Source organism: Gavialis gangeticus, unplaced genomic scaffold (genome assembly GCF_001723915.1).
Source record: "Gavialis gangeticus isolate Ggan-Ray unplaced genomic scaffold, GavGan_comp1, whole genome shotgun sequence".
NCBI lineage: Eukaryota > Metazoa > Chordata > Crocodylia > Gavialidae > Gavialis > Gavialis gangeticus.
In genome coordinates this window covers 110,965,570-110,979,829 of record NW_017729025.1, presented here as the reverse complement: position 1 = coordinate 110,979,829, position 14,260 = coordinate 110,965,570, and the positions used below count along the sequence as shown (strand labels likewise).

The 14,260-nt window shown below is 43.3% G+C and overlaps 1 protein-coding gene across 1 annotated transcript in view; it reads left to right on the top strand.

Moving 5' to 3' along the window:
- The window catches only part of CAT (catalase), a 50,917-nt gene that overhangs the window by 32,747 nt on the left and 3,910 nt on the right, over nucleotides 1–14,260 (top strand). Inside the window, exons 7-10 of the mRNA XM_019519406.1 lie at nucleotides 3,262–3,453; nucleotides 7,119–7,271; nucleotides 11,652–11,790; nucleotides 12,851–12,981. Coding sequence (XP_019374951.1) covers nucleotides 3,262–3,453; nucleotides 7,119–7,271; nucleotides 11,652–11,790; nucleotides 12,851–12,981 — 615 coding nt within the window. The remainder of the gene's footprint in view (nucleotides 1–3,261; nucleotides 3,454–7,118; nucleotides 7,272–11,651; nucleotides 11,791–12,850; nucleotides 12,982–14,260) is intronic.

Sequence of the window (14,260 nt, the reverse complement as noted above, 5' to 3'; positions counted from 1 at the left end):
TCACAAATGTGCTCCTTGATGATCTTCTCAAAGAGTTTCCCCAGGATTGAGGTAAGACTGACGGGCCTATAGTTACCCGGGTCCTCCCTCTTCCCCTTCTTGAAGATGGGGACCACATTTGCTACCTTCCAATCATCTGGCACCTGGCCCAAGCACCACGATTGCTCATAGAGCCTTGCCAGGGGCCCTGCAATAACCCCAGCTAGCTCCCTCAACACCCTGGGGTGGAGATCATCCGGACCCGCTGACTTGAACGCGTCCAGACCCTTCAGAAGCTCTCTAACCCGGTCCTCCCCAACCTGAGGTCTGAAGGCGATCCCCTCGAGTCCGGCTTCAATCACAGCAGGGAAGTCCCAGTCCCTGCACAAGAAAACGGAGGTGAAGAATTGGTTAAAGAGGTCCGGTTTTTCCTCTGACGCAACGTTTGTTTGTTTTGCTTTGTGGAACCCTGTGCTCTGGCTGGGTATGAGGTATGTTGAACTTTCACAGTTAAGTTATGCATAAAGACTGTCAGGCAAGCTTTCAGGCTGTCTTAGTACTGAATCTAGTACAGCAAAAGTCTGAGTTTCATTGCTGGAATTCCATAAGGTCTGAATTGGCTAGTTTTGACTCCTAAAGTCTCTACCTCCAACTCCTAAGATCACTTAAGCCAGGAGGCTAAACAGTCTTTGGACCTCTTCTATCTTTGAGGTAACTGAACCTTTCTTTCCATGCTTTGAAATGCAAAGAAATGAGAAGACTGGTCTTCAGCACTGAGAGTCATTTCCAAATTTAAAAATACAGTCTTCAGAAACATACCTAAAATCCAAGTTTTTCATCACCAAAGACTCTCATGTGCGTGCACGCACATGTGCGCGCACACGCGCATGTGCACACATTCTATAAAGGAGGCTGGTGGGCTGATGTAAAACAACTCCAGTTTTTAGGAAAACTCAGTGACTCTTGCTTCATTCATGGCTTTTTTGTGCTGACGGAATGGCTTAAAACAGCCTTGGCAAAATATCACATTTTCTTACTAGTATCACTACAGACATCGGTACTTGGAGGAGAAGATGATTAGGAACAGTTATCTTGGATTCACCAAGGGCAAATCATGCCTGACCAACCTGATCACCTCCTATGATAAGATGACTGGCTCTTTGGATGTGGAGAGGCCAGAGGACATGGTATATCTTGATTTTTAGCAAGATGAGGTTCTTTGGGTAAATCTGATATCTTTCATTAGACCAACTCTAATAATTGGAAAAATTCTTCTTGGAAAGCTTTCAAGCACAAACTCAATTCTTCAGATGCTTCCTCAGCAGATGAGGGTGTTTGTGCCTGAAAGCTTGCTAAGAAGAATTTTTCCAGCTATTTGAGTTGGGTCAATGAAAGATAATCAGATTTACCCAAAGAACTTTGTCTGCCTATGCCCTTAGACCAATACAACTACAACCTACATCCCTGAAACATGGATTGATTTTAACAAAGCTTTTGATATGGTCTCCCTTAGCATTCTCACAGGCAAGCTAAGGAAGTATGGACTGGATGAATAGACTGTAAAGTGGATAGAAAACTGGCTGGATCATCATGGATCATCATCAGGGTAGTAGTCAATGGCTCAATGTCTAGTTGGCAGCTGGTATCAAGTAGAGTGCCCCAGAGGTTGGTCCTGCGGCTGGATTTGTTTAATCTCTGTATCAATGGCCTGGAAGATGGCATAGAGTGCACCCTCAGCAAGTTTGCAGATGACAGCGAGCTATTGGGAGTAGTAAATATGCTTGGGGGTAGGGCTAGAGTTCAGAGAGACCTTGACAAATTGGACCAAAAGAAATCTCATGAGGTTCAATAAGGACAAGTGCAGAGTCCCGTATTTAGGATGGAGTAGTTCCATGCACCAGGACAGGCTGGGGTCTGACTGGCTGGGCAGCAGCTTTTGCAGAAAAGGACCCGGGGGTTATAGTGGACAATAAGCTGAATATGAGCCAACACTGTGCCCTTGTTGCCAAGAAGGCTAACAGCATACTGGGCTGCATTGGCAGGAGTGTTGCCAGCAGATCGAGGGAAGTGATTATTCTCCTCTATTTGGTACTGGTGAGGCCACATCTGGAGTTTTGGGACCTCCACTACAGAAAGGATCTGGACAAATTGGGGAGAGTTCAATGGAGAGCAGGGCACATGATTTATGGAGAGAGGCTGAGGGAGCTGGGCTTTTTTAGTTTAGAGAACAGAAGACTGAGAGGGGATTTAATAGCAGCCTTTAACTACCTGAAAAGGGTGGTTTGAAAGAGGATGGAGCAGCTAGACTGTTCTCCATGTTGGCAGAAAGAGAAACAGTCTCAAGTTACAGCAAGGAAAGTTTAGGTGAGATATATTAGGAAGAACTTTCTCTCTAGGAGGGTAATAAAACACTATAGAAAGGATGTGGTTGTGGACTCTCCATCCTTGCAGGTTTTTAAGACCCAGTTAGACAAAGCCTCGGCTGGGATGATCTAGTTGGGGATGGTCCTGCTTTGAGCATGGAGTTGGACTAGATGACCTCCAGAGGTCTCTTCCAGCCCTAATTTTCTATCATTCTACATTAGTAATATTAAGCAATTACTTTCAAATTAAAAATGTTTGTTATTTTGCTGATCTCAAACTCATAAAGAAGGCAGTGATTAAAATATACTATTTAGTAGAATGTGTGATTTTATTTCTTCTAGAATTCAGATCCAAGGTGGAACATTATGCACGATTCTTAAGGTACCTCAGTTTCTCCCATATAACACACACCATTTCCCCCCAAAACCAGCTGGTGGAAATTTGCATGTGCATTATATGTGAGAAATAGGGATCTCTACAGGTCTAGCAATTTGGTTGCAGGGGGAGAATGGCAGTGTTAATTGCCAGAGCTCTGGGAGCCATGGCAGTTAACACTGCTACTCCTACCACCAAATATTCAGGCTGACATCGGCCAGCCAGTGGGGTTGGTTTGGCCAGACCCAACGTGCAGCCGTGGACCCAGTACACAGCCACAGACCCAGTTTGCCAGATTAGACAAGGTTGATTTGCAGGCCCCATCTGGCACACACCACAGGCAGCAGGTTTGGCTGTCTAGCTGCTGCTTTCCCTTTCCACCTCCCGCCTCCTTTCCTACTGCCTTTTCAAAAACAGGGTGAAAGTTTTATATTCCAAGGTGGGCTATGTGAGCAAAAGTAAAGTTTTTACTTCTATAATATTCCATAGCTAGCCTGGTTTAATTCTGTTGTTACGAATATCACTTCACTGATTTATTTTCAGACTGACCAGGGCATCAAAAACCTTCCTGTCAAACAAGCAGAACAGCTGGCTTCCACTGATCCTGACTATGCACTGCGTGATCTTTACAATGCCATTGCCAAAGGAAACTATCCATCTTGGTCTTTCTACATTCAGGTTATGACATTTGAAGAAGCAGAAAAGTTCCCATTTAATCCTTTTGATGTAACCAAGGTAACCTTCATAGTAATGTGTGTATAATACATGCAGTACAAAAAAGCCCATGTTAAGGTTGGCAGTCCATATATTTGGAAGCTAGGAAATGTCATATTTGAAGGTGTTCCCTTTTATCACGTACCCACACTTGACAATATAATTAGTACCCAGGGTCGTATAAGAAATGTGCAATAGAACCAACAATAGAACGTTGCTGTCTCAATTCCAGTGCCTTAAACGCAAATGAATCTAACTTCTTTTCTGTTATCATTCTGTTGTGTGCACTGCATCAGACAGGTGTCTTGAAGAACAACTAATACATGATCATGTAGGGAAAAGCATATTATGCAGTGTGGCCAGAATAAAGTTGCACGGGTGATCTTAATTGTAGTATTTTGTAACTCTTGAATGCTGGGATTGCCACCTGAATGTGTTTTTTATATGCAGTTTCCTAAATTTAAGAAAATGGAATAGTACTGGGAACTGAGGAGAGGTTAAGCCTAGGTTTTTTTAGTGTTCTGTATGCACTGCAGTCCAGAAATGAGCAGTTAATATTCTGGAACTAGATAGTTTTGCTACTGATATTACTGAAATCTATGCTACTACACTATGAGTTGAAAAAAACCACACTCAGGGCCATGGATAAATATCATAGAATAAGTCCTATGCTTCTGTGGCTGGGTTAACTGTAACAAGGCCATCTATTTTGAACTAGGTTGGGTATGTCTATACAAGCTGGAGTTGTATCTTTTGTTTTTTCAGTGTAGACATACTTAGATGTGTAGCCCAAACTTCTACCACTAAAATTAAAGGAGTAACAAATTTGGGGAAATGGGTATTGTACACTATGACAGGGGCTGGCAACATGTGGCCCATGGGTCAGATCCAGTCCAGGGAGTTAGAGGGCTTTACTTGTGTCTGCGCCCATGCTGGGGCTAAACAGTGAGGAATGGCACCAGGGCCGGGCAACTTTCAGCTGCACTTGTGCTGCTGCTGCTTCTCTCTGCTGCCTCCCCTAACCTCCCCAAGGCTGTGGCGTGGGCTCACCTTCCAGCTAGTGGAGAGCTACACCAGAGCTGCAGCTTGAGAGGGGGGCAAATGGCAGCAGCACAGATGCAGCTCTCTCACCAGCTGGAAGCTGTGCTTGTGCCCCAGCTGAGTATCAAGGGTTTGGGAGAACTAGTGGTGGCAGCTCCCAGCTGCTTGGCCTCAGCATGGACATGGGGAAAGCTGCCAGTCACTGATACACCACCAGAACTACTCTGCTTAAGGTAGACCAGAAGTGGGTTGTTCTGGCCCACAGCCTGAAAAGTTTGGCAGCCACTGCTGTAGGGCGATGTGATGCACATTATGCCAGTAGGTTACACAATTAATAGCTAAGTAACAGGAATATTTGAAGTTTTGAATCCTCCATTTTCATCCTGGTTTTGAAGGAATTGAGAACTGGTAGTTACAGACAACGTAGTCTTGCACATAGATTGGAAGGTTCTCTTTGAGGGATTGTATCTAGATAAGGCTCAACTCAGCAATATTAGAAACCCAGAGTTAGAATGGTATGGTATATCAGTTACTCCATCTGTAAAATATCCTCAAACAGGTATGAAGTTCTTCACAACAATGATGACTATGAAGTGCAGAGAATTAAATTTCAGTAATTCGAGGAGCTGAGACTGCAACTCAGTGGGCACATCTATACGTTTGCTTTAGTGTGGAGTGGACTAATTTACTGCACAGTAAAGCATAACAGTCTACATCTGCGTGGCAATTGGGCCGGTGTGGACTAGTTTACAGCGCAGTCCAATAGTCCAGTCAGACATGGGTATTATCTAGTGGCGGAGTAAATTACTGTGCTTAAACACATGTGTAGATGGTGAGGTCGGGATTAGTTTACTCTGGCTCAAATTGCGCTGAAGTTTATTCAGTCACATTAATTGCACGGGTAGATGCACCCAGTGTCCACTATGTTTCTAGCTCATCACAATTGTTCCATCTTGCACATGAACTCTGTACCATGTAGCAGCAGCAGCAAGCTTCTGCAAGTGCTGCAGAGCACGTGAAAAGAACAACACACACGCATACATATTAATTTGTATTTATATATGTGTATGTTTGTGTATTTTTTCCTTGAGCTGCATAACTTGAGTGCAGTTTCCTGGGAAACAGTAAAATGTACCTTTCTGATTCTAGGTTAAATCCCCTGCCAAACTTTGGAGTTACTACTTCAATACCCAGCAGTAGTAGAAGGTTTAAAAAAACAAACAAACTGTAGGGGGCAGAGAGGGGGAGGAGGGAGAAAGTCATCATTGGCAAGCTTTACCAATATTTTTCTAGCTTTGCTCATAGTGTGATTGAACTCTTTTAAAAAGAGAGTCCATTCTTATACTTTATGGAAAACTCCAGACTAATTGTTAGTTTGAAGCTGCTGAAAAAAAAAAAAGCACTTATAATGGGAAAGGTTGGGCTCCAGCACTACCAATAATACTGCATTCCAATTCAGTTCTTCATATGCCTTTGGCAGACAAGGTACTTTGGGTAAATCTGATATATTTTATTAGGCTAACTAAATAGCTGGGAAAATTGTTCTTTGCAGGCTTTTGGGCACAAACACCCTTCTTCGGGCATTGGAGGGACTCTCCCCAATGCCTGAAGAAGGGTGTTGGTACCTGAAAGCTTGCACTGCCAGGATCACTGTCCTGAATCTATTCGACCAAATCGGATTCGAAAGATTTGGTGCTGATTCGGAGATTTGGCCATAGACTATAATGGGGAATCACTGAAATACCTATAACTTTGTCATTTTTTGGCTGATTTGGATTAAAGTTGCAGGGATGGTAGCTTCTTCTGAGAGAATGAGGCCTGCCAAGTTTCAAGGAGATAGGTGCAGGGGCTTCACTGCCAGGGAAAACAAGGCTTTCTTTTTAAAAAGTGGATGGGGGGAAGCAAGAATAAATATAAATTGAAAGAAATGGATTGGATAGGGATAAGTAGAGAGATTCTAGTTAGTAAGCTATATCCAATCCTTTCCAAGAACAGGAAGTAGCAGGAGACTGATTAGGTAGGAAGCCAAGCCAGTCCAGTACCTTTCAGATGCTGTTACTCAGGCAGAAACAGCTCACAAAAGGCACAGAAAAGCTGCAGACTGAGGCTTATATGCTGTTTCTACATCTCTCCCCCGGAGCACTGTGACTGGAAGGGGACTCAGGGAAAGATCACAGTCACTGGCAAGCTGCAGATGTCAGTCTTTTTCCCCCCTGCTCCCTTTCCCTCTTCTCAGTTTCTATTCCCCTGAGAGACTGCCTTCTGAATCTCCAGATCTATTTGGAGGCTCTGAATCAATTTGAAGGGTTTTTTTTCTTATCCTGATTTGATTCGGATTTGGTGATTCGGCCTCCAAATCGGGCCAAATCTTCTCCAAATTGAATCGTGGACTGAAGCTTTGTACATCGCTAATAATCATGCTATGGTAAATGAGTTACTGGAATATCCTATGTTTACTCATTTCTTAAGGTGTAACTTTTTTGTACTATTCATTCAGTACCAAAGTAAAATTGACTTCAGTTGTGTATGTATGACTTCATTGCAGAGTGTACATAATTAATTGTATCTGATTGTACTTGTCTTGTTAGGTTGTATACCCTAGTTACCTATAAGTGGTAATCATAGTGTATATTTTATTTTTCTAGGTTTGGCCCCACAGTGACTATCCTCTTATCCCTGTGGGCAAGCTGGTGTTAAACAGGAATCCAGTCAATTATTTTGCGGAAGTTGAACAACTGGCCTTTGATCCAAGCAACATGCCACCTGGCATTGAGCCTAGCCCCGATAAAATGTTACAGGTAAACTTGTGTTTCACAGTACACTGACACAGCTTTCTTCTTTATAGTAGATTTCATGTCATTCCATGTGTTGTTGTAATAAAATATTTTGATTGGCATTATGGCAACATTTACCTTTATGGAACAGTTCAGTAGGATTTGTGAATTCCGTATCAGTTTTGGAATTCTTATTTCTTATGAGTCCTGCTAAATTAAACATTTTCTACTTAGATTTCTGTTCAGGCTCTCAACTCCCTCTCCTCTTTTTTACGTTTATCTGGTTGTTCAATATGTAATTTATCTCAAGCATTTGGAAGTCAGCAATTTAATCATTAATGTCTCCAGTTACAACAAAAACTGGAGTGGTTATAGTGTACAAAAGCCCAATGTGAGCGGTGTCTTTCAGGTGCTGTAAAGTGCACCTTTTAAAGTATTTCTTGATGTGAATTAAGAGACTCCAAATCTGTTAAGACTCTGAAGTCTAGTGTATGTGTAGTATGAAGTAACTACTTAAAATTCCCACAATAATATGTATGCATGCATTTATGCTTTTTCAAGTATTATTATTTATAATTCATTTAATAATAGCTTTAAAATGCTCAGGTTTGTCTTTGTACATTTCTCCCACTTGGTTTGTGTGAGGTTTTTTCCTAAAACATAATTTTAGGAAGTTTTTACTCTGTCTGGAGACCACCATTCACTACTCACTTAAGAGTGATTTATAAAACTCACACTTGTACATAAGAGTGTAATGAATTTAACTGATAAGCTTTGGTCAGCTAATGCTAAATAGTTTATATCACTGAAAAGATTTTCCGTTGGATACAGAGTAACTTCACGCTAGGCATTTTTAATCTCTTTTATTTTTTTTTCCTGCTAGGAAGACCATTTGGGCCTTAATCTGTTTATAGATTTGAATCCCAATGCAAATTTTTTTTTTTTCCACACAAGTAAATTCTTTATTTTTCAAGTCCTTGTATGTGCCCATTTCCCCTTTTGGCATGCATAAACATCCAGGGCACTTGAACTGGAGACTTCTGCTCAGCAGTATGTATCTTCATTGTCCTCATACTTCCAACCAAGGGCAATAGTGTTCCAGCTCCATCTCAGTTCCTTCTTACTGCCTATTGCTCTGAATCAGAGCTCCCAGTTAGGCATCCTAATCACTGTTTTTCTTTTTCCTAGTGCTTAAGAGCACCCTTTCCTGTACAAGTGGTTTGTTGTTAGTATAGTCATCATCATAGTTTTAAAATGTTTAATTTGTTCTGGCTAGGAACTGTTTTTACCTCATTATGAAATAGGCAGTTTAAGAACTGCCTACAATATTAGGTAATCATGCTTATCAGCCTTATTTGCGTTAGTAAAGGGCATGATGAATAAATATGCTGTTTGCTGGTCCTTTTCTAATAGGATCAGAAATCTAAAGAGTGCTGCCTGATTTTGTGCCTTGTGGAGAGGCCTGTTGATCCATCCTTTGATCCAGGCTATCCCAGGATGGATTACATTAACCAATCTGCTGTAAAAGCATTTCCAGAACTATTCCTACACCATGTGCTCCATTGCTGAAGATTTTGACTTCTGAAAAACCTGTAATGCCTTCAGGTTCAAAGGCTCCATTCTCTGGTCTCTCATCAAAGGTCCTTAAAATCGCCAGCTCTTTAGAGCTTAAAGTTGGAACTACCATGTTCTGAAGTCAGAAGCCATTTCTGTGGAGTTTCAAATGCTAGAACCAATTGATGGAAAAAAGTTCTTAGCAAGATTTCGCGCTCAGTCACCCTTCTTCAAGCATAGGGAGTCTCTGCTGGTCTGAGTCTCAGACCAGCTCCCTATGAGTCTCAGGCCAACAGAGACTCCCTATGCCTGAAGCAGGGCGACTGTGCCCGAAAGCTCACTAAGAACTTTTTTCCAGCTACTCATTGGTCTTATAACATATCACATCTACTCAAAGAACCTTGCCTGCCTGTGTCTTTAGATCAATACAACTACAACCAAAAACCCCATAACTGATTGATGTTTTCTAAATACTACTGATAAATTATCCCAGGCCTTACCACCCCCAACCTTTTCCAGCCTTGTTTAGTATCCCACAGGAGCATCTACACATGCAATTAGCGCACCTCAATAAACTGGTGCAGTTTACTCTGGAGTTGGCTACTCCCAGGCACAGCGCCTTCACTGCAGCAGTTTGACCTAGGACAGAGCAGCCCTGGGCTGGCAGCAGGTTCGAGAGGTCAGCTCTGGGCTTTGGGTGGCAGAGGGACTGGCTGGGACATGAGAGTGCCCAAAACGTGTAGCTATGTAGCTGACCGCCCCGCCCCCAGCCTGCTGCTGGTCTGGGCTCAAACTGCTGCATCCACATGTGCTTTCTTCACAGTAAGTGAATCCGCCATAAGATAGCACTGTCCCGGATAGTAATATCTTACAGCAGAGTTAATTTAATGCCCCCTAATGCTGACACACATGTAGACAGTGGTGCTTTACTCTGGAGTTAATTAGTCAACTCCACAGTAAAGTACACATGTAGATGCACCCCATAAGATTGCACAGCCTTGAGAGGTACAATTTCTTCTAGGTGTGAGAGCAGTAGGAGAGGTTCCTTTAACAGAACTGGGGTTAGGTTTCTGTTCCTGAGACAGCCTCACACCCCAAAAGAAAGGGGGTCCAACGCCTATCTTGGACTGAAAAAGCTGAACACCTTTACCAGAAAACTAAAATTCAGCTTCTGGATGTTTATTCAGAGAGCTAAGAGCCATTCTTTTATACCTGCAACCCAAAGGTTTAAAGCTCAAGTGGTGTTAGATAACGTGACACTAATGTTTTACCACAACAGAAACAGCAAAGTCCAACCCCTTATGCTTAGGGGCAGTAGACCTCTGGAACATTTGCACGTGGAATAACATCACTCTTAATGGATCACATTCTCCTGAAACAAAGATTTTGTGAGCAGGAAGTTTGTCCACATCCTCAAATTCTCCCTGAAAGGATGAAATGTAGTCCAAATGATGGTCAGCAAATGGGGCACTCTCACTCAGAAACTATTTTTTCTCAAGGAGATCACTGCCCGCTTCTGTTCCAATAGCGGTCAAAACTAAGTGCTTCAACTTGTGTGTGATTCTGTACTTCTACATGTGACCTTTCAAACTCATTGATTCCTAGGATTGTCAGAAAAATAAAACAACATAAGGATTAAATGACTTTGATAGCAGCTACATGGCCAAAGCTGCAGTTTTTGGGCTGAAGGGTTTTTTTGGACCTTTAAACCCAGTTCAGTTTCCTGTAACCTTTCCATTATTCCTGACATAGTAATCTCTCAATCTCAGTCAGACTCTATGTCCCGATCCCTGTCTCTAGTGTATTGCATAGCTCAGAGGTGTCAAACCCTGCAGGCCAGATGAATGGCCCAGGACTGATCCACAGGCCTGGTGAACAGTACAGAGCTGGAGTGTCTCTCCCCCAACCCTGCCCCACTGGCATCCTGGATCTAGTTCCCATGGTGCTTGCTCTGGCCTATTTGGGACTGTGCCACACGTGGCGCTGGGTTAGGACGTAAGCGTCATGCAGTTCCCTAGTCCAGCTGGTCTAGGGTGGATGCCACACGTAGCGTGGGTCCCAGACTGGCTAGAGCCCATGCTGCTTCCGGTATGCAGGGGAGCTACAGAGCATCCCCTCCCCATGCACCCCTGCATGCCATATCCAGTGCCTGCTCCAAGTGGTCTGGGACCTGTGCTGCATGTGGTGTCTGCCCTGAACCAGCTGTGGCTTGCATCCTGGACTGAATGGGCACTAGATCTGGCATTTGGGTGGGGCCTGCACTGGAGGCCATATGATGTGTATCTCGATAGTCAGGATACAGACTGTGGGCTGTATCTTTGACACCCGTGGCATAGATAGTGATAGGGCACTGCTCAACATCTACTCATAGATAGAGCAGACAGCTTAAATATTTAGCATAGATCAGGTGAATCTATTTAAAGTCCCCTTTGCCCTTTTTTAAAATAGTATCATTGTTTTGTCTTACAGTACTTTGTTTCATTGAAGGGTAAATTATTGCAGGTAGGCTTCCCTTCAGCCTAGGAGCATACGGATTAAACATTTATAACAATCACTTATCTGAAGTCACTTAAAAATATAGCCACTACACATTGTGTAAATATGAAAACAAAGACCAGGTAGAACGGTATTTGTACTTTAACAACAGAATTTCAAAAATAATCCTTGAAAATGTTAGCTATTTATAGCTCTATGAGAGTTTAAAGACTATAAGTGATTATCTGCATGTTGGAAAAAATACATTTCTTAAAATAACTGCATTAAACATACCTTTTCTTGATTGCTTTGAAAGGTAGCTATTTTCTAGGGAAAAAAACATACTTAATATATTAAATGTCAACGTATTTTTAGGGTCGTCTTTTCTCATATCCTGATACTCACCGCCACCGTCTAGGACCCAACTACCTACAAATACCTGTGAATTGTCCCTTCAGAGTTCGTGTCTCTAACTATCAGAGAGATGGACCCATGTGCTTGTCTGATAACCAAGGTATCTCTGAAAGTGCTTCTGGACATAATGGTTAGCCCAGTGTTTTCAATCTTGTTAGACTTGAGGCACCCCTCAGAAAATGCTAACACATAGCTTCACTCGTTATTTGACTGCAGAAAAGTAATTGAGCAATTCTTCTGTTGCAAAGAACTCAAAGACCACAACAGGTCACAATGTTCTTGACCCTCTGGGTTCCTATTTCAAACCTCTGGGTCTATCTCCTGAATCATGTAGGTGTTTGCACATCTAACAATGCTAATCTGGTGTGGTATCCTACAGTACGCTCTTAACAAGATCTCCTGGCACACTGGTTGAGAATTACTGGCTAAAAATAATGCATATACAAGGCTCTCTTTTTCTAGTCTTGCAAGTATAGTCAGCTAATTTTCAACAAAATAGCTGGCAAGCATTTTCTAAGCATGCACAATAATGTATTTTGTCCAGTATCTTTTTAATATAAGACTCAAAATATTTAACTTGATGTATCCTTGTTTCCTCAGTAACAGCCTTAACTTTTTTATGAATAACAGAGGGATACAACAGCCTCTTCTTGAGAAGAATTTAACTATGTTTTCAGTCATGGATCCATAATAGTCTGTCAATATTAAGAGAATTCGTTTGCATTCTGTTAATATAAGATGAAAGTTTGCTTCACTGGATGGGACAGATCTCAATATTTATCCAAAACTGATTTATTAAAATGATGCTGGCAATTATTACAAATTTTCCAACACCCTTACTGAATATTAAGAGAAACTTATACTATTTTTTCTATGCATGATATTTAGAAATGTTAATATTTAACATACTTTAGTTGCTTATTGAATTACATGAAATGCTCAAGTTAAAGGAAATTCCAAGGAAGTCCTGGTCCTTAGCAGAGTGTTATGTAGCAAAATATTGCCAACTGCTTTACAAAAAGTGAGGGAAAATATAAGAATACTAAGTAGATATGAGATTAAAGAAGTCTATTTGAAACATTCCTGCAGGTTTAATTTGCAATTTCTCTGAGTTCTAACCTAATCTGAAAGGTGTAATATTTTGGACTTTGCTTTTAAAGGTGGTGCCCCCAATTATTATCCAAATAGTTTTACTGGCCCTGAAGATCAGCCCAACTTGAAGGAGAGCCATATGCATATGTCAGGAGATGTACAGCGCTTCAATAGTGCAGATGAGGACAATGTTAGTCAGGTATGGTTCGTAAAAAGGGCTGGTTTACATTGCCTGTTTTGGAACATGACTGAGTTTATAAAGTGCTTATAGAACCTGAATATGGGTTTTCCCTTGAAACATCTTGTCTAAAATAAAGGCCATTTTTTGATGAGGGCTCAAAATGTCTTTATACCGTTCTTTTTTGTGGATGATTTTAATCTTAACTGCATAGTGAAAGCTGTGATTACTAGGGGTGCACCGATAAAAATTTTCTTGGCTGATATGGACAGCCAATTATTAATTGGCCATATCAGCCAATACCAATCCGATAGCTGATTTACAGGAATGCAGCTGGACAGCTTGGAGAGCAGCATCCTACCAGTAAGTCTGTGGGGGGTAAGGGGGGCGTAGATTGATGCCCTCCATGGTGAGGAAGGGAATGGGACAGGGGCTGTGGCAGGTGCTGCCCATTCAGGGTGGTGAATTAGACCCCGGGGTCAGGAGCAGGGTGGACCCGTGAGCGGCTCATCCAGGGGGTACATGCGGGCAGGGGGCAACTCCGTGCTTCTGTGTGCACCCCCAGGGGAGGCATAGGAATAATGCACCCCCCACTGGATTTGTGCATGGAGTAAGGGTGGGCTGCCCAGTGTAGGCTCATGCTGAGGGCTGCACCAGACTTCCTGGCAGGGGGCCTAGGACAGGGCTGGGCTTGGAGTGGGTAGGAGCAGGGCAGACTCAGTTGTGGTAGGTGGGCAGTGGCAGCAGTGCTGCGAGGGTGGCTACGAGGGAGCTATGGGGAATTATGGGGTGGCTATAGCCCCCAACCCCCACCCACACCGCTGCTGCCCAACTCAAGGATGCGCAGCCAGCGTGAGGCTCCTAGGGAAAAACAGTAGAGCGGAGGGCCCCGAGCAAGGGCAGCACTGTGGGGGATTTAGAGAGCTATAACCACCCCAAAATTCCCTCTAGCCCCCCCATAGCCACCCCTTCCAGAGCTGCCACCACTGCCTGCCCCACGCAGGTGAGCCTGCTCTGAGCCAAGCCCTGGCTCAGCCCCCCTGCTGGGAAGAGGCTGGTGCAGCCCCTGGCCCAGAGCCCACAGTGGGCAGCCTGCCCTCACCCTGTGCACAAATCCAGGGGGGCACATGCCCCCTCATGCTTTCCCCAGAGGTGTGCGCAGTGGCAGGGAGCCGCCCTCCCTCCCCACTCCCCTGTGCCCCCTGGACAAGCCACCCGTGGCTCCGTTCCACTCCCAGCCCCAGAGTCCCATTCACTGCCCTGGCTGGGCAATACCTGTCTCAGCCCCACCCGCACCCCC